We start from the raw sequence: 21,521 nt of genomic DNA on the forward strand, positions 1-21,521 counted from the left end.
GTTGTCTGAGAAGGGCATTCGTGTTGGAAAGGCTTTGCATGTGCCTCTAAGCTAATGGCTTTTAAACTGAGAAGAACACATCTGATTTAAGAAGAGTTCGTTCTATTTGTAGCTTTCTAAAGGTGGCATTTAGAATGTTTTAAATGCTTTTTGCTTAAGAAGTGGAAATTGAAATTAGCATGAGATGCACTTTAAGGAAGTTGCTAAATTCATTAAAAAGTCACCGCTTTTAAAACAGTGAATAAATGGCAAAACCAAATTTCTGACATCAGTTTATATGTGCTATACTCTTCCTTCTGAATATAAAAAGGAAAAAGTCTTCTACTCACTTTATTGTTAAATTAATATTATGGAAAAAAAAAAACGTCCTATCACTTAAGTGTTGCATTTAGTGATAATATGATTGGGGGGGGTCAGGAGGAGGAGTAGTAAAGTAACATGCCAGCCTCAATAATTCAGTTAAAATTGGTTTAAAATTTTAATGCTGGCTTTTTTTTTTTTTTTTACTTTTTTATCTTTTTCAGATGAAAGAAGCTGATGAAAGCACAGGTTCTGGAGATGGTCCACTGAAATCAGTGCGCAAAAGAAGAGTACGAAAGGACTGAGTTACTTCAAGCTAGTATTTGTAGTTCTAGATAATAGTAACTTTTGGTATCCGCTTCAGTGGGCCTAACAGCATGCAAGTTCCTGAGATTTGCAGGAAAAAGGGGGACTCATTGCTCTTTAACCTCCTCTCTTAATTCTCTAACCTCTTTTAACCTTCCCAAACTACCTTGATTCCTTTTAAGGAGAAACACTATCTGTGAGGAGTTAGCTGATGTTTCAAATTCAGAATAAAAGTGAAATTACAAATTTGCCAACTGATTTTAAGGTGAAGATTCCTAAGGTTTGAAGATTCCTAGAAATTAGTATTAGTTGGAGATAAGCTTACTCTAAATATTTTTTAAAAACATGAGTAAATTATAATATTTTTGCAGCTCTAGCACAAAATTAGCTATTTATACTTTTCAGCTAAAAGAGGATGATAGTAAAGATGTAGCATCTATAGCAGTTCACATTGCTAAGATAAAAGGTGGGTTTTTTTCTGTGCGGACCTAAACGCAATAATTGGTTTTGTAAGATGGTTTTAGTGCTAGCAACAATTTTTATTGTAAATTATTTATTTTAGTTGATCTTGTTACATGGGTGGTCACCTGTTCACTTTAGACATTGGTTACAGTAATTTATTTTTAAGAGATACTTTAAAATAGAATACTCATAGAACAAGTGGTAATTGATGTGACTTGTTTTATTTTTGGACGCAGATATCAAATCTGCAGAAGTGATATACAGATGACTTTTTTCAAACTTTTATAGTTCTCATGTTCCAAGCCAGAGTGGTATAACCTCTGTTTATAGAATACTTGCTAAGTGTACATTGCCTCCTAAAGATATTTAATAATTCTTGCTTAACATGAAATTTATTAATATAGATAAGAATTTTTGATGGATTAAGTTTTTTACAGATGTGAGTAACTGGACATTCTCATAATATAGTTTAAATAAACTGCGTATTGTAAAAGAATCTTTGTTTTGTTAAAGTTCAGCTGTATATTAAACGAAACAATAAAACTGCAGTCACCAGAAGCCTCTTGCTGCTTGGCAGCTGCCTATAATACTAGTAGGGTATAAAATGCAGGTAAATGCAGTCATACATTAAAAACAAGTAAAAGTACATTAATTCATAAGGTACTTAACAGATTTCCTTGTGCCTGACAAGATGCTAGTTCACTTAAAAAAGAAATATTTTCACAGCAAATGGAGTCAGCAAAGATTCCACAGAAGTCTGAAATGAATGCTTAATTAACCCTAATGAAGAAAACAGTGTCTTTAAGTGCTTGTGTTGAAGTGTTCAAAAGTAATTATATTGGACTTCATTTTGTGTGAACTACATGGAAAGGCCTCTTTGTTGGTTCTTGGGTTGGTTTCTTTTTTCTTTAAGTTAAATGCAAGTTCCCTCTTCTTTATTTAGGGTCTGCATGCAAAAGGTAAGAAGTGAAGACTCCAGACCCTTCCCCCTGCCTCTGACTTTTCAAGCAACAGATAGAAGTTGTTGCCAATGCAGCATCCTGCTGGTAACAGCTACTGTGAGCTGTCGGGGAGCATTTTGGCATTCTTTTTCAACTAATCCTGTCTGAGTCTGGTAACAGTCCTTTGGAATTGTTGCAGCATTTAGGCGTGGGTTTGGGGGGTGGTTTTTGTTTGTTTGTTTGGGGTTTGTTTGGGTTTTTTTGGTGTGATATAGTTACTTCAGGGACTGGTCACCCCTCAGGGGACGCTAGTCTTCCCTTAGGGCATTGAATTTAAGGTTCCCATAAAGTCTTGATTAATGTCCCATCAACACCTTTGCTTGTACCTCACTTCAGTAAATAAGGAGCCATTTACTATGAGTAAAATGGTCTTGTGAGGCCATGACTCAAGGGTGCTGTTTGCAGGAATACTGACTCTGCAAAGCCCATCTCACTTTAATACTGATTTAATGACTTCGATTACCTGGAACCTGGAGATAGAAGACATCAGTAAGTGTGCGCGTCAGCTTACTTGGACCTAGTCTTAATGCTAGTAATTAGGGGAGAAATACCAGAGCTTTGGGGATTTGAGACTCTGCATGGAGAAAGTCAGGCAAAAGGGGAACCCCCTTCCATTGACACTTTGTAACACTGAGGTTTCCCCTGCAGGTCCTGCGTGTAGTCCATCTATATCTGAACAGGTATTTCAGGAAAAATCTTTGATCTTGCTATCAATGGCTGCTTGAAGGTGCTTTGAAATTAACAAACTAATGGTAATCCAGTTCCAGGATGCCTTGCTGTTAAGACTGTCAGTCATCTTTGGAACACCAGGAGCATCGGGCCTCTGCAGCCTGCACTCCCACTGGCTACATTGTAGCTCCATAAAAGTGGGGTTTTACTGAGGACACCAAATCCCAGACGGAGACTTTTCATTATTCAGGGAAGAATAAGTAGGACTGACGCCTCTTGTATTCAATTACAACTGAAGCTACTCCTCAGTTAGCTTCCACCTTCATGAAGGTATGATGAAGTAATTCTGGTTTCTGTCTAATGTAGTGCTCATTACCTGTGTAGCAAAAGGTAAAGTCTCATCTATTCTAACTTGCCTTAAAGCTCTTCCACATGAAGAGGCGCAAGTTTCAGCTTTGACAAGACTGGATGCACTCTACCAACCCTTTTCCTTTTTTCTTTAGCCACAAGAGAAAAATATACAGAATTGTAAGATTCATGGGTGAAAATACCAAGTGAGTCAGGAACTGGAATCTTGCTAAAAATAGATTAATAAACTCAGGTTTACTGTTAATACTTGCTAATTACATCTAGTCTTTCAGACACTTCAGCTATGTAGAAACAATTTAAGATGATGGCAACCCCTACTACTTTGTCACCTTTTGACTACAGATAGTTATGAGACGTTTTAGGGTTTACAAATGTTAAACCAAACTAATCGAGACAAATAAAAAGTTTTTATTTAGTGTAAAGTCAGAAATACAACATCTTTAAAATGTTCATAAGTTAAATGAAGGCCACAGTAGTGGGATGTAAAATGGTCTATAGCTGAAATGACTACTATATATACACCAACAGATAAAATATCACTACCCAGTCTTACAATACAAAATCATGATTTTAAGATTACTTGATCTTGGGGAATTGCTGAAGTGTAACAAGCGCATGCTCTGTTACCACTTGATCTCCTACAGTGCAGATGGAGATGTGCAGTGACATGGTTTTAAAGCTAGGATGGCTGTAATGCAATGCAATCTTTAGAAGTCGCGTGCTTAGTGTGATTGTTTTTCATTTTAATGCTCAAACCCTGGACTAACCATGTGATCTACTCTACCTTCTAGCATTTCTTGGATGAATCTAGAGTTCCAGGTAGGCAGTAAAGTGAGAGAGTAGTTCATAGAAGATTAAAAATAAATTTGGATGTTTACAGGACCCCATGACACAGATGGTATCAGCCATTTGTGCCTTGGTGGGTAAAACTTGTTTTCATCATCAGGTTTCTTGACTCAAACTTTTAAACAGCCCTCAGACCGAACTATTGGTGCTTTGTTTGCAATCATTTGACTTTGCTGATGTTCCAGTGAGTGCTGTACAGCCCTCTTAAATGGGAAGAAATGGGAGACCTTGCCTTCCCGGTGGGGAAACCTCACAATGCCAGCTTACACTTGAGACACAGCAGTGCTTAGCTGCCAAGGAACTTGGGGTTTGAGAGGGATTTTATCCACTCATTCAGTTCCTGCAGCTTTATTTTATAGAGTTCATCACAGCAAGGCTGAAAGAGATTCTTGAACTAGTGCTTTCCTTTTGTTAAAAGGTAAAGTACAATGGCTTCGCTACTGAAGAGAGAGAACTCAGTTCTAGGTAATGTCCATAAATAAGTCTGCAGTGCTGCTGTATGGCAAGATGAAAGAGATGCAACTGAGTACTGCTAAAAGTTACAGTGTTTGTATTTCAGCTTCTGCTCTCCCTTAATACTGATTATGTTAGACGTCACCTCTGGGAAGTGCTCAGACCCATAATCTGGGCTGAGCTCCTTTACAAAACCTGCTAACAAACAGCCAAGCCAGTGAAAAAAACCAGGATGCCTTGACACGAGGCATTGCTCAGAGCAGCAAAGATCTGAAAGGCAAAAGCCACCTTTGTTCCACTGCAGTCTTCTGCCTTAGATGTTTCTGTGCAGTGCCTCAAGAGGTACTTCACAAGCGCAGGCTGTGGGGCAGGAAAACAGTTGCTCTAAGGCCTGAAGCAAAGACAAGTTTGGCACTTCGGGAGGAAAATAAAAGGTGGCGAGGAAAGACTTGTTCTCGGTTCCTCACTGCAGATTGTTCACAATGAGCATGAGGAACACTGTTGACCACCTGTTTCTGTAAAGCTTATTACTCAGGATTTTATAAATAAAAACTCTTCATCACACAACTGAAAAACTTCGGGAAGATCATACCTCATGATGCTATGCCTGATCGTTCTCTGAGGAACCTGGGAAGTGAGAATAGTCTGAAGCGTACATCTTACAAACTACAAACACTCTGATACTGCATCAGTTTGGTATTTCCCTGATGTAAGTTCCTTGATCCTCTTCCCTTACCCTCCCCCTTCCCAAAAAATTTTAAGTGTTTTTCTGTACTCAAGCCCTGCAAATAATGTCATACTGTTACTGCTTCATAGAAATTCTTAACTGGTTTATAGCCTTTTGTTTAAAAGTTGCTTTGCAGAGCTATGGAAAGAACTATATAGTAATCTAAATATATTTGAGGTGAAAAAGGTGATGATATTAGACTTTGAATATTTTTCTTAAATGAAGTTTCAACACAATATTATAACTGTATTATTTTGCAAGTCAAGAGTGCTACCCTAAGACCTCATAGAGCGCCAACAGACTTTTGTTTAACCTGACAAACTGAATTCAATTTTTAACAAGATATGCCCATTTTTAAAACAAGTATGAAAGTTTAGTAAGTCTCTACACTACATTTGCACATTCCTTAATCTTAACAATACACAAACTTATGTCTCCTGTTCATGATAATGTTCTTAATTCTGTTTATCACCAAAGTTTATACTCTTCAGGTATCCAGTAAAGCCACAAACTAAGGTATTTTAGCTCATGTAGCTTATGTCAATTAAAACAAAAAAAGACAGCAGCAATACAATGACATCATCTGTGAGTCAACCCTTACTTCCTTTTGCTTTTTGTGTCAGTTGTTTGGAAAACACTAGACGCTGACATCAGATTTTCTATATACTGTCCAAGAACTTGGTTTTCTGATTTCAGTTTCAAGTTTTCTTCCTTAACAGCATCTACTCGTGCTGAGAGATCTGCAAAGGTGATAGTACAAGAAAAATATTAGACACTATTGCATGCAATAACAAATATGTTCTATGTGCCTACATCAAACTATTCACACTTTTAATGTGGGAAACATTGCCGTAAGGTATTATCTTATAAAACACTCTGCTACTCGCACCTTTTCTTTTAAAGACCATTTTTCTCTATTATTTTGTAGTACAGTATTTTGACAAACTCGTTAAACAAACCTACTGTTAGTCTGTATCCTTAGTCTTCTATTGAATTTTTTTGGATTAGGCTATTGCAAACTAAACTACTTGGTGATGAGCAGGCTCAAAGGTGTATTTCAACTAATGAGCCTGGGGAAGTTAACTGTATCGCCCCTTCTGCTTGAAGTGTATTATGGGAGTCAAGCACACATTCTGTTGCTTAAAGAGGAAAAAAATTAACAGTTCTGAGACCTTGCTTATGTACCTTCAGCTGCATAAGTGACATACTTCTGGACACTTTGACTAAGGTAGGGCAGAACAGTAAAGTCTCTTCTTTTGCTTATGACTCTGCTTGTAAAAAAATCTGAGGTGTCAAACTGCTAACCTTCAAGTGTGTGCTGCAGTTCCAAAACTTGATTAATAAGCCGTGTTTTCTCTTCTAATTCCACCTGATTCTCAGCCTCAACAGCTGCAAAAAATCATGAGAGTTTTAGTGCAACCTTTGTTAACAGCTGGAAATTATATTAAGTAGAAAAAATAACAAGAACGTTAAGAACTTATACCATCCATGTCGGCGTTCATCATTGCAGAACAGGCTCTTTCCGCTTTTGAGGAGAGTTTTCCTGAGAGATGCTCTGCTTAAGGAGGGGGGAAAAAAAAAGAGAACACTGAGGCAGCTGTTAGTGAAACTGCCTTTATATTTGGATTTTTAGATGCATTTTTCTAATTGGTGTTGAAAAGCCAGCACTGAAGCCTAAGCCAGAACAACGGGGTTTTTTTAGTGTTCATCAATTATTTTTGGTATCTGAAGATAATTCTTCAGGTATCTATGCTTCAGTTTACAAAGACAGCTGATCTAGATGACTCCCTAACGTATAAAATAACCGATTTTACACATTGCCGCCTTCTAGCCACCGATCCTTCTGGAATTGGCTATTAAAGCCCACCCGCCTCCGCCGCTGTCCGGGGCCCTGGGCCTGCAGGGCCGGGCCTGTTTGCTCCGGCTCCACTCGCGCCGAGCCGAGCCCCCCCCCACCTCGCCCCGCATCCCCGCCGCAGGGACGGTGAACGGCAGCGCCGCAGGGGGCTTCCCCGCAGGACCCTCCGCCGGGCCCGCTGCCGAGGCCAACAGCATCCTCTCCGAGGCCCGCCCTCCCCGCCGCGACGCCTCACCTGCCGCCGCCCCGGCCCCGGCCCGCTCCTCGCTCTGCGCCTGCGCCGACCTCCCCGGCCGCGGGCCCTGCGCGCGCAGCGGGCTGCCCTAGCCAATGGGCGGGCCGAGGGGCGGGGCGGGGCCCCGGCGTGCGGCTGAGGGCGGGCTGAGGGCGGGCTGAGGGCGGGCTGAGGGCGGGCTGAGGGCGGGCGGGAGAAGCGGTCGCAGCCCAGACCTTGTCCGCCTCACGGGCGGGTTTAGTCCCCTTAAATCCCACCGAGTTGCGGGTAAAATAATGGAAGTGACTAGTAAGTACGCGATTAAATGAATATCAGTGTTTTCCTCACAAACTCGTTTCGCGCTCGTTTCCTAGGGCAGGTGTTTAGAGCGGTGGTCCTCAACCCTGACTCGTGTTCAGGAGAAGTTAAGAAAAGGCAGGTGTTCCCCAGCACCTAACTCCTTCAGGTTTAGGAAGGCTGGCATAAGCCTGAGGAACCTCTTTCTTCACCGAAAGGGTTATCAAGCATTGGAACAGGCTGCCCAGGGAAGTGGTGGAGTTGCCATCCCTGGAGGTATTTAAAAGACAGGTAGATGTGGTGCTGAGGGATGTGGTTTAGTGGTGGTTTTGGCATGTTAGGTTGATGCTTGGGCTCTGTTTTCTCTGAGGCTAGAAGGTCTCTTCCAACCTAGGTGATTCTATGATTCTAACCTCAAGAGAAAACCAAGCATGCCTGTGGCTGTGAGTGACCCTCTGGTGCTGGTATGTGGAGCTTCCACTCTGGCAGATCGATAATCCTTCTGCACAGCAGCGTCAAGGCTAAGAAACCTGTGATTTAGCTCCTTTCTTCTGGATCTGACAGCATTATAGATCATATCACATGGAAACCCAAGTAACTTCATAGTAACTCTCATCTAGCAGCTCAGTAGCTCCAGACCACCCCTCCTCTTTCTGTGTTCTTTCCCTGGTTCCCTAGAGGGAATAACCCTTGCTGCACAGGGTGATTCCTCCCTTTGGACCTCATAGGACAGTCTACAAGCCACAGTAAAGACAACACACAGGACCTGAGCTAATTTTAGTGGCTTTACTGAAATGCCTGCACTGTATGATTTGTAGTTTTATAGGTACTATGTTGCATGGACCATATGTTGCAGTGAATTATATCCATATCATATCCGTATGTTGCAGGAATACCTCCAAAATAAATAATTTGCTGCTGCGGAGATACTCAGGAAGATAAAGGCATTTGGGAAATGTGCCCTCTACTGTATTTTTTTAATACACTTCAGAAGGTATGTATTTCTGATATCTACATGTTCTGGGTGCCTCCACAATATTATTAACATTGTGTTAATAACTTTTTTAACCTCCCAATCACATAAATTCAGAGTAGACTGAATGCTGTTCCAGTTATGAAAACATATTTTAGAGTCTGGAAAATGAGTCTGTCAATTTCAGTTCCATTAGCTGGTTTACTTAAAAGTATATCACCTTCTCTACGAAAGGCATTTTTAACCCAGTAATCCTGCTTAATTCTTGCAAGCTGTCCTCTCAGGTGGTAGCTGGGTTTTAGGAGCTTGTTCGTAACTCCCCTTGATTGCTGTTTTTAAAATGACAGGTGCTTGTCACTCTGTTGTGATCTTGCTGCACTTGCTATGTGGCAAGCCTGGTAATCAACAGGTTCTCATAATTCTTTTTAGCAAGACAGTCTCCAGTACTTCAATTAATGAAAAAATGTGGCCAGAGTCTGCAGGTGGATACAGATGTATGGAGAGCTTGCTTACCTGGTAAAGAACTTGCTGTGTTTTATACTATAAGAGGAGAAAAAAAATATTGTGGGCTAATCTTGGGGAAATGCACCTCTCTGCTGCAGAAATTCCACTTTGCTCACTGTGTTATGTTTGCAGTTTATTGTCTAAACTGCCCCAAAATGAGCAAAGTGCTAAAATCCTTGATATTGAGTTATGGGACAGAATGGAAACCAGGCATATTGGCTCCTATGCTGTCGTAGCCAAACAAGAGTTGGTGGTTTACCTACTGTTTCCATTTTCAGTATGCATACTGTTGAGGGTTCGTTCTACTTCACGTGGTTGTGGTTTCTGACTGTAGTATTTTCTTTTCATTCTTAACTTGGAAATTTGAGCTTGAGCACCAGGCTGAAACTCCTTTTCAGAAGTTAACCTGTGTGGGAGGTTTTTTGGTTTTCCTTTAGAGACAATTGTCTTTATCTGAGCCTCCACTGTTAGCATGGCAGAGAGGCTGTCAGCAGAGAACAGATGGCGCCTTCATCTAGTGCTGCGTGTTACTGGGTTAGTGTTAAAGAGTTGCACAGATGCTTCTTTAGGTTTGTACCGCAGTACACTCAGACATAGTGGATCTCACACAATGCATCTTCCTACTGTTAAGTGCTTAATATGAATCCCTTTACCCTAGTATCTGAGACAGTACGACTGGCCCATGCTCTTGGGCCCCGGCATTTAGAAGCTGTTTCTGTGTGACCTGGCTATGGTCTGCACAGACCAGGGACGAAGACTGCTGGCTTGATGCTGCTGGGTGCAAACTCCACAGAGAGGATGCCTAGCTCATCTTGCTTTCCCTTAAAAAGGTTTGCCTTCCTAACCCTCCCTCTATTTTCCAGTGCAAAGAAGTCAACCCCAGGATTCTAAATACCTGATGCGTTACCAGATTTAAACATACAAACAAACAAAAAAAACAAAGCCCAACACATTACAGAAAAAAGCCCACAGCCCAAAGTATTTTTCATGAGAAATCAACCAAACCAACAGAAGCTTAGAATATCCCGTGACTTACCTATTTGCTTTTCAAATTCCTTACCTCACCTGTCTTGCATTGGGTAATACATCATCAATGAAATTTGTTGTGCACTTTAAATTTGAAGCTTTAGGGATTTACAGTATATCCCAAACAATAAGATTCCTTTTATAATTGTAGGATGTGTCTCAGGGAAGGCATACCTATGTATGTGTGTAGAGTACCAATATTACCTTGCATTTTAGGAGTGTGCTTGGTGTCCCCTTTGACTGGAGGAGGCCGATTCAAGCCCTTGTATAACAATTCTTGCTTTTATCAGCCTGTAGTATTTTGTTAACTCTTGTGTTAGAAAGTGTCATTTCTTTGTTCTTTAAGTTGTTAGCAGGGCAAGTCTTGTCTGGGAACCGTTCCTAGGAGAACCTCAAACAATCTGTCCTCAGGGATCTGGCAGCATTTGCTTCTCTGTGGTTTCCCCACTCACTGGAAGGGGCAAAATTAATGGGGTAAACATGTAAGTGTGAGCAAATCGGTCAAGTTCACTATGTGGCTGTTTACTTTGAGCATTTGGAATATGCAGCACAAGGCTGAGAGACTGGGTACAAACTGTTCACAGAGCTTTTTTTTAAGTTTTGTTTACAAAGTTATGCTCCCTACTTTAGAGAACATATACCTTATCAAGAAAATTAAATAAAATCAATATCAATAAAATTAAATATGCTGCTCCTGGGGAGCAGCATAACAACTCTGCACTTCAAAAAGAAGAAATAGGAGGATTCTCTTTATTACTAGAAATACTTGGACACTGCCCTAAGTAATGTTCTGCTGTTCAGTTTATTAAACTGTTTTTACACTACACACTAGATTACTCTCTTCAGGTAAGTGGATTTTCTGACTGAAGAGTTATAAAGAGAGTTTGTAATTTTTAGCAGCATGTCAGAGCTCCTGAAGTCAAAACTTGACTTGGATGTAACTAAGAACAGGTGCTAATCCCTTTCTTTCTTACTAATTCATTTTGTATTTTCGAAGGCATTTGGTTAAATCAGGGGAGGCATTTATAATATTGTCATGTATATTAAATTTATAGGAACAAGTTTCACTTCACAATTGCAATTATCTATACTTACTTGTATTCTAAGTTCTGATTAAGCTTTCCTAAAACTAGCTGACGTTGCTGGCAAAAGGAATTAATTTATTCAGTTTCACTGAAAGAGCATTTTTTGCTCAAAATAGCAACAATCTCCCTAGGATATAAAGCATCATTAATAGTTTACCTGAATGCATATACGTATACAGTTACCAAACTACAGGAGATAATTTTATTGCTCTGGACTTAGACTCTAAGCGATTGCTGCTAATGACAAACAGTTTCAGACGTTTTATTTCTCAAACTCTGGTGTACCTCCTGTTTTTTCCGTGGTACACAGTACAAACCAACAAGCCTTTCACTTCCTTTTTGGCAACGTTACAGGCGCTAGAGGCGCCTGCGTAAGCTGACTGATGACAGAGGGTTCACTGTTCACCACTAGAATAGAAATGTATTCTCCTTTTCACTAACAGAAGAAGGTATTGTGCATATTTCTGAGATGAGTTTGCTATTCGAACTGTACTGTTTTGTCCTTTAGCTAATTATTGCCACAAAGAAAAAGACAAAAAGGAATACAAATGGCTTAATTCTTTTTCCTTGCAATACTAACTCGCAAGACCCTTTACATCAAATCTTCATCATTTTGTTTCTCTGTGGAAATGACAGACTTGGAGAAGCTTTTTTTCAAGTAATGTTGCTTTACACCAGAATTCTTTGCAATTATTGTTACTCTTTCTGAGTAACATAAAAGGGCTTTTGTAGCCTTGTGCACATCCTTATGCAAATTTACAATTACAGACTTCTGTCAAATGCAGAATTTGAGTAGTTCTTAGTGTCGTGGTTTGGGCTGGACTGGCCACTGTTTCCAACCAAATCAAACTACACAAAATGAGCAGCTATTTTGGCTTACATTGGTTTAACTATTGTTTGTGTCCTTACTTATTGTGTGTTATTTGGTGCCTTAAGTCCTGAATGAGAATGGGACCTCATCAGATGACATAACCTGTGAGTGTACAGTTGGGGAAAAACATCCAGTCTCTTTAGAAAGTCTACAAAAAGAAAGCCTTAGAAAGTCATATTTTCTCTTTAACCCTAAAGAGGCCTGTCCTCTAACAGAAATGCATCCTATCTTTTGCAGGATTGTGCAGGAGTGCAAATGTTCTCATTTCTTCTCTGATTCCACAAAAATGCATTTTTAAATAGACTGAGCAACTGAACACTTTGCAGCTTTAGGCTGTGAATACCAACATACATGACATAATGTTGGCCTGTTAACAGTTTGATCCTCCTTGTAATCATCAGCTCTAGGTTTGCCACCAAATTTTGTGGAAGGACTTTTTAGCGAGATTCCATAAAGCTTTACTGGTAACTTAATAAGATGAAAAACTGTTTTGCCTTCCTGTAAGTTAGGCCTAAGCATTTAGAGGTTTACATCTGCTTTTTAAAAGCAGGGGTTTACATGAGAAATGCAGTCCTTAACGTTGGCTTTGTAGAAAGCATATTTGAAAAGAGAGTAAGAGAATTTCTAGGGTCTTTACAATGAAGAAAGAGAGCCTTGATTTACTTTTCATCAAAAGAACAATACAGAAATTTTTGCAGCTGTTGGCCATCATCTCACTGTTTTGTTTAATTTTTGGTTTAATTTCCTCTGTATTTGTGTTTGAGAGGTAATTTTTTTGAGGGAACTTTATGAAGTGCTATGAATTTCTAAATTAAAAGGTATTTCTTTCACTAAAGGTGAAAATACTTTCACGAATGTTGTTAATGAATCCTTGATTTCATACACTTATGATATTACTATTAAAATACTTATTGAGCAGTTTCTATCTTGCTACCATTTTGTGTTCATCTTGATTTACACGGAATTGATTTTTTTTAATACCTGTGTACTTAACAAATAGAGAAACGTTGCTGTTTTGAAAGAGCAATAGCTCATATTAAATATTCATTCATTGCAGTCATTTAATCAGGCTCAGTAACACCTGTTGCTTTAGCACAAAGGCTTTTCACAGTAGTAAAGAAATTTTGATATGAAGACTGTATTCTGATTATGCTTTAGATTTTACATACATATAGCATGTTGTTCTACTTGTCTGTTTAGTATCTTTTCCAGTACATTTTAAGAAATAGGAGGAAAAGCTTATACAATTACAAATGTACTAGAGGTCATTAAAACCAGTGTATTCTTGTGACCCCACTTAAAATTTCATTATGGGACACTTGCTAAAACATCAGGTCATCCTCAGGCAAAGTCCACTTATGATCTGTCCAGTTTCCTTATTCCTCACTTGAACTTGCTGTCGTCCATCCTAAGGAATCTTTTTCTCTCTAACCATCTAAATCTTTTCTGTTATCCTCCCTGCTCTTCTGGAATTGATGTTCTCCAGCCTTACAGTTACAGCTATAAGGCCCATTCTGTTTGTTAGCTTCTGTGCTCGAGTTACTGTAATTAGTCTTCACTTCAGCTGGGACAGATAAGGAAGACTCTTTCCTACAAACTATATGATAGTCTCTTCCTATTGTAGGTTAGGAATTTTCTTATACCTTTCTCTTTAGCCTCCAGCTGTTGCTCTCCGGCAGAAGAAATGGATCAGGGTTATGATGTTCATCATAAATCTTACTGTATTCTCCCTCTATGTCTTCAATCTAAAAGCTTGCCTGAAGATGTCATGTATTTTCAGGTACTTTGAATTTCTCTCTCTGATTCTGACTGACTGTCCCCACGTCTTCACTACTAGGGAAAAAGCTCTGATATTGGTCGCACATCTTGTATAAGGAAGCCTTGTTTATGGTCCTCTTTGTGTTGCGAATATGATCTTTCTCTGACCTTGGGCGTGTTAACTGCAGTCAAAGAGTCCAGTAAATGTGAAGTGTTTCGTTTCTAAGGTGCAGTAGAGTCTTATTTGTACTGTTGCTGAGCAGCTACTTTTATATCAGTAACATCTGTCAGGGCTTGGCATTGGTGAGTATACTTTGGTATCTAGTATCAGTTGGTGCTTGAATGTGAGCGCTTTTAACTTTGTGCCTCCGTTTTCTCACGTGTATTAACATTTTCCAAGCTGCAAGGGTGCTGAGGTTAGAGTAGTAGAGGAGGCTAGTGCGTTTTTGCCTTTTAAAGAAAGCAACTTGACATCTTCCAAAAGACTAATCAAGCAATACGGCAAAAACATCCATCCAGTATTGTGGAGTCATCACAGCTAACCCAGCTACTTCTGGATGCCTTGCAAAGACTAGACAATCTTGCCACTGTGTGCTGCCCCTCATCTGTTCTTGACATGTCATCAGCTGTCCAGCCAGTCATGAAACAGGGTCATAGGATACCTTTTTCCATACTGTTGTACACCTTGCTACAGGGAAAGAGTGAGATTCAGTGTCAGGAGAACCCTCCATTACTGCACAACTTGGACCAAAGTCTGCCAGTTTATCTTGCTGTAAATAGCTCAGGTGAACCACATCTTGATGTTATTAGGCTATATGCTGTATAAACAAAGTGCATTCAAATATTTGGTTCAGTGCCATCACACTACTATGAAATTGCTAGAAAAATGTATTCTAAAAATAAGATCAACCCCATGGTTTGTTTTTTTTTTTGTATAGGAGGTAAAGATAGCATGTACAATGACATTCTTTATGCTAAAAAAAAGGGGGAGTGGGAAATTAGACTTGTATAAAATTCATTAATAAGCAAACCATATTTCTAGCTAGGGTAAATTAGCACAGCTCTACGGTGGCCATGCTGACATGATCAAGTTGGTACTCTGGCCACACCTTTCTAAATAATTTATTGTCAATTTTTATTAACTCACTTCATATTTCCATACATAGAACTATCCTACTTCCCATTGAAGATTATTTTTATTCCATAAGATAGAAGGGGAGTGGGGGGAAGGCAGGCAGTCTTTGCTTTTGTAGTTTCTTTTAAAACAATTAAGTGCTTAATAGTGGGGATTTAAATGGATCAGCTTATTTCCATTACCAATTAATTTGCATCACTTCTTGTGAGCTCTCACTAGAGTATGTAAAAAAGATTATTGTTCCATATTTGGGAGGAAAGGCCAGCATTATCTGTATTTTCTTTGACAGTAGTAACTACTGAGTTAACATTTTTGTAACTTTTTCTTTCTAAACAGTGAAAGGCTATGTGTGCTCAGGTGACAAATGTATATTCCCATATGCTATTATGTGAAAACTGTGGTAGCTTCCATACCCCCAAAATCTCAATTTGTAACTATTTACAAGGCTTATTCAACTACGCAACTAGAAAAGTTTACTTGAGGGCATTCACTAAAAATACTTTATACCTGGTAATTAGGATCTACAGAATCATGTGCTCACGCAGTACTATTATTCAGCCCATGGAATTTGTATTGTATCAGTAGATTACTGTAGTTTCTTACCTGAATCATCTGCCAAAGAAATGTTGGTGAAAGTGCCATCCTCCTCATCCAGACGTAACTCCATTTTCCTTCCTTTTTTCAAAGTTTTTTGAGACGTGCATTAAGCATGGCAATTGTCAGCCATTTTTCAGCATGCATGTGACTTCTCTGGTTAAATCTTTAATGAGTCCAACACACAGGTGTTATCGGATACTGTTGGCAACTACCCACGTCTTACTCTGTGTGGTGTCTCATCTGAACCTTGAGCTCTTTTCCGGAAATTGTTAAGCTAGAAGGTTTCTGAGTTCTAACTGCTTTGTCAGATACATGCTGAGCAAACACTGCTATTGCGGGTTCTTTCTGTGAAAGAACTGTGTATTCACACTAGTTGCGTTTTTGTTGTTCTTGATTTTTCTCTAGGGCTGTGTATAGTTTTTTGTTGGAGGGTTTTTTTTGATAGTGGAAAGAGGGAAAGTAACTTTAGTGTTCAAAAAATGTTACTTACAGTCCAAGCAAATGCAATAGACAGATTTGGGAGTAGCAAAGTTAAAATGTAATCTTTAAATACTTAGGAATGTGAGTAACTTTACTTACATGAACAGTTGCATCTAAACCAATCAGGTAATGTGAACAAGTGAAGTTCTATAAGTGAGCATGTGACAGTCTGTGATAGTAGATGGGCGGAAGGAAATCGAGTTCAAAGAAAACCCCACTTTAGTCTTCTTGGTTTGCTTCTTGAAGAAAATTAGACATAGTTTGAACATATAAACTAGAAATTCACCTCAAACTACTTACCTCTTTGGAAATAGCTTTCTTTTGTACTTCTGGATTAGAATGTTTTCTTGCAATTAATTTAAAAGTTTAAATGGCCCTGGTCTTGATTAAAGACAGTGAATAGTGGAACCACTTCTTTTTCAGGGGATTGCATGTTCAGAATCTACCCATTTTTAATTTGTATTCAGAAAAAGGCTGTAAGTTTAGGATGTTGACAAATAATTTTTTCTTAATTGTAATTAGGAACCTCTCTGAAGTCTCACTAAAAATTGAATCTTAGTTTTGTGAAGCACTGTCCAGCTATAGAATGAGATAATTCTCAGAATTTACAGTTCACCTTTCACCCTTTTGGACATAATCTTGATTTGGACTCCTGAGACAGCCTCTTTGTACAAAGGTAAACGCACGTAACTTGGCAGGACAAAGGGCCTAAGACACTAAGCATCAGAATTGGTGCAGCTTACAGAAATGATAAATGTAATGCTGCTATTTAGTTTTTTCTTCTTATCCTTTAACTGCTTAGTTTTTATTTTAGCTTTTCGGTTGGTGTCAGTGAAGTTACTCACAGCTGCCTTCAGAGATTAATGAAAACCAAGCACATCTTGCATTTTCAGAATTGTGCTGAGAGTTACTCATTTTTGCTTTGCGTTGATCAGAACCAGTCCAAAATTTACCTTATTGGTCTTGAGTAGTCTGTGTAAAGAGACCTACTGGTTTCATTCCAAATTCTTGAGTATCACAAGGTGTGTCTGGATCAGTTGGGTTTTTTAATTCTTTCAATGATGCAACAGCACGCTTCAAAGCTCTCATGATAATAATAATAATAAAGTTAGAAAACTTTTTGATCTTCTGTCTTTATTATGTCTTTTATTGTTCTCAGACATGTTATGTACAGTAGAAGCATTTCAACAACTCAGTTTGGAAGGGCAGATCCTAAAAACACATGCACTTATATAATCTGTTACCTCTGAATTTTGTAAAACCGTATATGCTTGTGGAAGTATGGGTTTTATCTTGTCTGAACTGTATAGCCCTCATCTAAAAGCTTTAATTAACTTTTCTTGCCTGTGTCAATATTGTTCTATTATATTGGCCATATGGGTTCCCTCTGGTAGATACAATTTCCATGTAAATTATTAGCTGGTTTTAGACAGACTCTCACAGTAGCCTAGTGAATATGGATGTTGTGCAGTTGTTACTCATGTTTAGATCAAAGCCATTAGTGAAAGTGATGCAGAGTAAAAGCTGTATTTTAATATGAGCCAGCAAGAAAGACTCCTCAGGGTGCAGGAGAATATGATTCAGGGAGGAGTTTGGCTGCCTCATGTGAGATGTACTGATCCCTGCAACTTCTGGACTCAGGCCTTTCTGCCAAGTGCATTCCACACTGTGTGGCACCAAAGAGCAGGTTACCCGAGGAGTTATTCTTCCTACCCTACAGAGCCAAGACTCAAAGGCTCTCTGCAAGTGTTTCAGAGCTCATTAAAACTCCCTTTTGAAAGAAAGGCCTTTGGACAGATTGCTTGCTTTGTTTTCTTAGTCAGTGCCTCTGCTTCTGAAGGAGGAGAGAGCAGAAAGTATGTGTTTGGGTGTATGTATCTAGTTGTATGCATGTGTATATAAACTAAGACCAAGGTGGGACCCTGGAGCTGCACTTTTTTGCAGAAGGCCTTGGCCTTTTATGAGGACCTGGGAATCAGTTAGATTTGTGGGAGACATACACAGTTTATTCACGGAAATGGAGACTCATTTACCAACAGAGAGGAATGGGGTTTAACTAAGAGGACTTTACAGACATGATCTTGTTTCTTTCCTGCCCGAAATTTTTTTCATATTTAAACATACACCCATGTTCTCTAATTTTAAAGGTGCTGTAGAATTATATCTGTAGCTTGCTTGTTTTTGTGAGTGCTGTGGTGAGAAACATTTTCTTTGATGGTGACCTGATATTTTATTAGTGAAATAAGGTTTTTGGGTAGGAGGTGCCATTTAAATATAAAGTAGAAGTGCCCATTTCTTGCTATCACCATGTTTGTTTTATAAGGAAGAATATAGAGGAGTAGCAGCAGACAGAGGAACTCTCACCAGCTTAAAGGCAAGCTGTGTAATGGAATTAACTGTCAGAGCACAATGAGTTTAGCTATTTCCATGTGTGAATTATTTTCACTGGAGTAATGGACATTAATGTAAAAGTTAATTTGGTTATAAAATATCAGCTCATCTTTCTGAGGGTTTAATTACTAAACTGAACAGGGGTTGTGGCATACCTAGCACCTAGTACCTGGCTGCCTTTTAAAATAGGTGGCATAAACTGTCAGAGGAGGCTGAGGGTAGGGGAAGTGTGGGGACAGCCTCTCCTACAGCCACTCCTCTGAGCCCTTTGTTTGACTTCATAGCAATAGCATCAGTTGATGTAGCCATATACTAGCCTAGTTTTGATGAGTATTGGTACAAGCACATTAGCAGATCGCTGTCTAGATATGATGGTCATGAAAGCAGTAGATAAATACCCAAGAACATCTTCAGGTTTGGTGCTGAAATGATTCTCCAAGCTCAGGATTTTGCAGTCTGTCAGGCAACTTTGTGACAAGTACACAAATACAGGAGGGTTTAGGTCCTTAGCTTTAAAACACCATAGCTAAACCTGCCTGGTAATAGGTTCACATTTTTATTACTGTAAGTATCATGTAACTATTTCCTAATTAAAATGATTTAATGGTGACCTGAAAAGGAAGTTGGCTCAGAGTTAAGTACAGATGTATGGAACGTTTTAGCTAAACCGCAGCATGTGCTGTGACTCCTATTTATACCAACACTGTAACAGTGCTTATAGCGTGGTTGAGGCAGACTTCAATACCACTAATTTTTTGCAGGGTTCAGCCTTGCGCTTACGAACTGAGCTACATCATCAAAACATTCAACAGCCCTTTTCACCTGCTTCCCTTGTTTCCTGTTACTGTGCTAATTTGTTATCTCTGGGAGTCCACAGCTGCAGTGCCTTTTGGAAACATTTTTCAGTGGCTCTATTTCAAATATTTTTGTAACTTGGAAAGGCAAGAGGGAAGAGTGGGGTCGGGGACAGGAGGTTAGTCAGTTGAGAGACATTTTTGCTGTCTGCATCACCCGTCAAAACCTCACTGACCCCTTGTTCCAAAGGTGTAATTGTATAGAGATGCCTGCTGTTGCTCTGTTACTTTCTGAGTATCGATAACAGAAAAGATTATTTTTTTTAAAGTCAGAGAAACACTCAAGTAGAAGAAGGTTTCTGTTGATTTCAGAGAATACTGGGACAGTCAGGGTATTCTGGGTAGGTTAGATCCTTATTGCAACACAGGTGTAATGGCTGATCTTCCATCAGGTTGCATTGTACAATCTTAATGCATTCATCTGCTTTTCTTATGCAGTGGTTTGATGAAGAGTCCAATTTGAAGACAAGTTTTGTAAACGTGGATGTATATGATATAAGCAATGCAGTATATAAAGTAAGCCACTAAAGATTTCAAATAGGAAAACTATGTTTTGCATTCTTAGGAGATATCGTATCCTTCTGCTTTTAGTCAGCACATTTAAAAACAAAATCAAAAATATTCCTTTTGATTTCTATTTTTTTCAAGTAAGACAATAAGCTCTGAGTAAAGAGTAGAATCCATCTCTGACTGTACAATTGGGTAATATACATTTCTGTACATTTGCTGGTACTTTCCAGCATACAACAAAGTGTTTAGAATTATTTTCTTACACAAAACATTAAAAAATGCATCCGATGTATCAGTTTCACACTGTATATAAAACGCAGCGTTTAAAAAATATGTGTGCCTTGTTAGGAAATGACAGCTGCCAGTGTATTTCTGTTTTAATGAACTTCGACAGAAAGGAACTGTGGCACGTGTTTAGTTCATGCTAATAAAGCAGTAATCATACTACTAAATTCGCAGGATGTTCCAAGCTAGTCTGACTGACACTGTATGACAGTAACCTACTTGCAGAACAACAGTTTACTAAGGTGGTGACAGAAGTGTATTAAATGTGTCATTCACAGATTTAACCTGTAAACTGAAGTGTATTTATACTTGTCAGTAAGTATCCTAGGTGTATACTCTCTCTCCATTCCCACCTGCTTCCCTCCTCGCTCACCACTTAGCAGTTTAAGATACTTACAAGCCATGTTGTGGCTGAGATAGTCTTGTAAGTTTTGAGGTACACTTCGAGGGCATGTTATGCAAATGAGCATCATTATTTGCAAATGCTGCTTCTGAAACTGCATCCAAACTGGTCACCTGGAAACCATCCACAACGACGGCCCACTTGCATTCATAGCCACTCACTTATTATGTTTAATTTTGATAAATGCATACATGTTGTTCTTTTCTGCATGAGTAATTTTTTTTAAATTTGTATCTGCTGTCTGAAAATGAATGACTTGTTCATAACATCTGGTACATATGTCTTAAAATAGACCCACTTTGCTTCACACTTGTCCATTCTACTCTCAGATTTCCTGTCATGCATCTGTCTAGACTTGGAGAACATTTGCCCGCTAAATTAAAAAAAATAAAAAAAATCTACTGCTTCAGACTACTTCAAATACTTCTTAAAGTTTAATTCCATTATGATTCCTGTAAAACCAAACTGACTGGGCAACGGGTGAGCCTATCTATATTTTACTAGTGTGTCCTCTTCCATTTCCTGCTCCTTTTTCTTCCATCTGATACATCTCATAATTCTTAACTAGGTGACTCGGCATGTGCAGCATGCAGCAGAACAGGACTCTTCACCGGATTTTGGAATGATCAACCTGCTTTTTCCCTTTGAATGATAGCCCATTCTACTTCACTCCATTGATCTATAATTCTAGAGATGGCAGTAATTCAGGAACAGTGTTGGCTCAAGTAATTTCTACATCTCTAATAATTTTTCATTGTGTTCATTAGAGATACTAGGAAATTATTGGTTAGTTTACTGGAGAGTGCCAGTGTAGAAACTGACAAGACACTGAAGACACTGCTTTTTATTTTATTGCTCTAAAGTCATACTAAATGTTTCCTCCGCTTCTTTGTAATACACAGATGCAGAGAGTTCAGTAGTGCATATCCTGTCCCAGGGTACGTGTTCCTTATCCCTTTGACAGTGTTCTCTAATGTGTCTGACCATTAGCATCCTTCTAAAGTGAGCGTGACCAGTCAGAAGATAGGAACAACTTCTTTTTGGTCCTTCATGGAGCCCTCCAGGTCTGTAACCAGCTAACCTGTGTGTTTCTTCTGTTCCACAGTGCAGTTAAATGCAAAACACTTCAGATTTTAAATGTGTAGTC

At 39.0% G+C, this 21,521-nt stretch overlaps 3 protein-coding genes across 4 annotated transcripts in view; 2 read left to right on the forward strand and 1 right to left on the reverse strand.

The window, feature by feature from the left end:
- Positions 1-864, forward strand: part of CLGN (calmegin) — a 30,319-nt gene extending 29,455 nt beyond the window's left edge. The window contains exon 15 of the mRNA XM_063336890.1: positions 525-864. Within this exon, the coding sequence (XP_063192960.1) occupies positions 525-605 (81 nt within the window). The 3' untranslated portion in view covers positions 606-864. The remainder of the gene's footprint in view (positions 1-524) is intronic.
- A 2,631-nt stretch (positions 865-3,495) lies between these two features.
- On the reverse strand, positions 3,496-15,608 carry SCOC (short coiled-coil protein). Of its 2 annotated transcripts, none has more exons than XM_063336892.1 (4): positions 15,458-15,608; positions 6,617-6,688; positions 6,439-6,522; positions 3,496-5,873 (listed from the first exon to the last, which is right to left on the reverse strand). In XM_063336892.1, exons 1-4 carry the CDS (start codon positions 15,519-15,521, stop codon positions 5,731-5,733), a joined length of 363 nt encoding a protein of 120 aa, XP_063192962.1. In that variant the 5' UTR covers positions 15,522-15,608; the 3' UTR covers positions 3,496-5,730. The 2 variants fall into 2 exon arrangements, with proteins under 2 accessions (XP_063192962.1, XP_063192963.1); XM_063336893.1 differs by lacking the exon at positions 15,458-15,608 and adding an exon at positions 7,227-7,314.
- Positions 7,415-21,521, forward strand: part of MAML3 (mastermind like transcriptional coactivator 3) — a 319,248-nt gene continuing 305,141 nt past the window's right edge. Inside the window, exons 1-2 of the mRNA XM_063336886.1 lie at positions 7,415-7,514; positions 8,393-8,496. Coding sequence (XP_063192956.1) covers positions 8,458-8,496 — 39 coding nt within the window. The 5' untranslated portion in view covers positions 7,415-7,514; positions 8,393-8,457. The remainder of the gene's footprint in view (positions 7,515-8,392; positions 8,497-21,521) is intronic.

The sequence above is a fragment of the Chroicocephalus ridibundus genome, chromosome 5, assembly GCF_963924245.1.
Source record: "Chroicocephalus ridibundus chromosome 5, bChrRid1.1, whole genome shotgun sequence".
NCBI classification, from domain to species: Eukaryota; Metazoa; Chordata; class Aves; order Charadriiformes; family Laridae; genus Chroicocephalus; species Chroicocephalus ridibundus.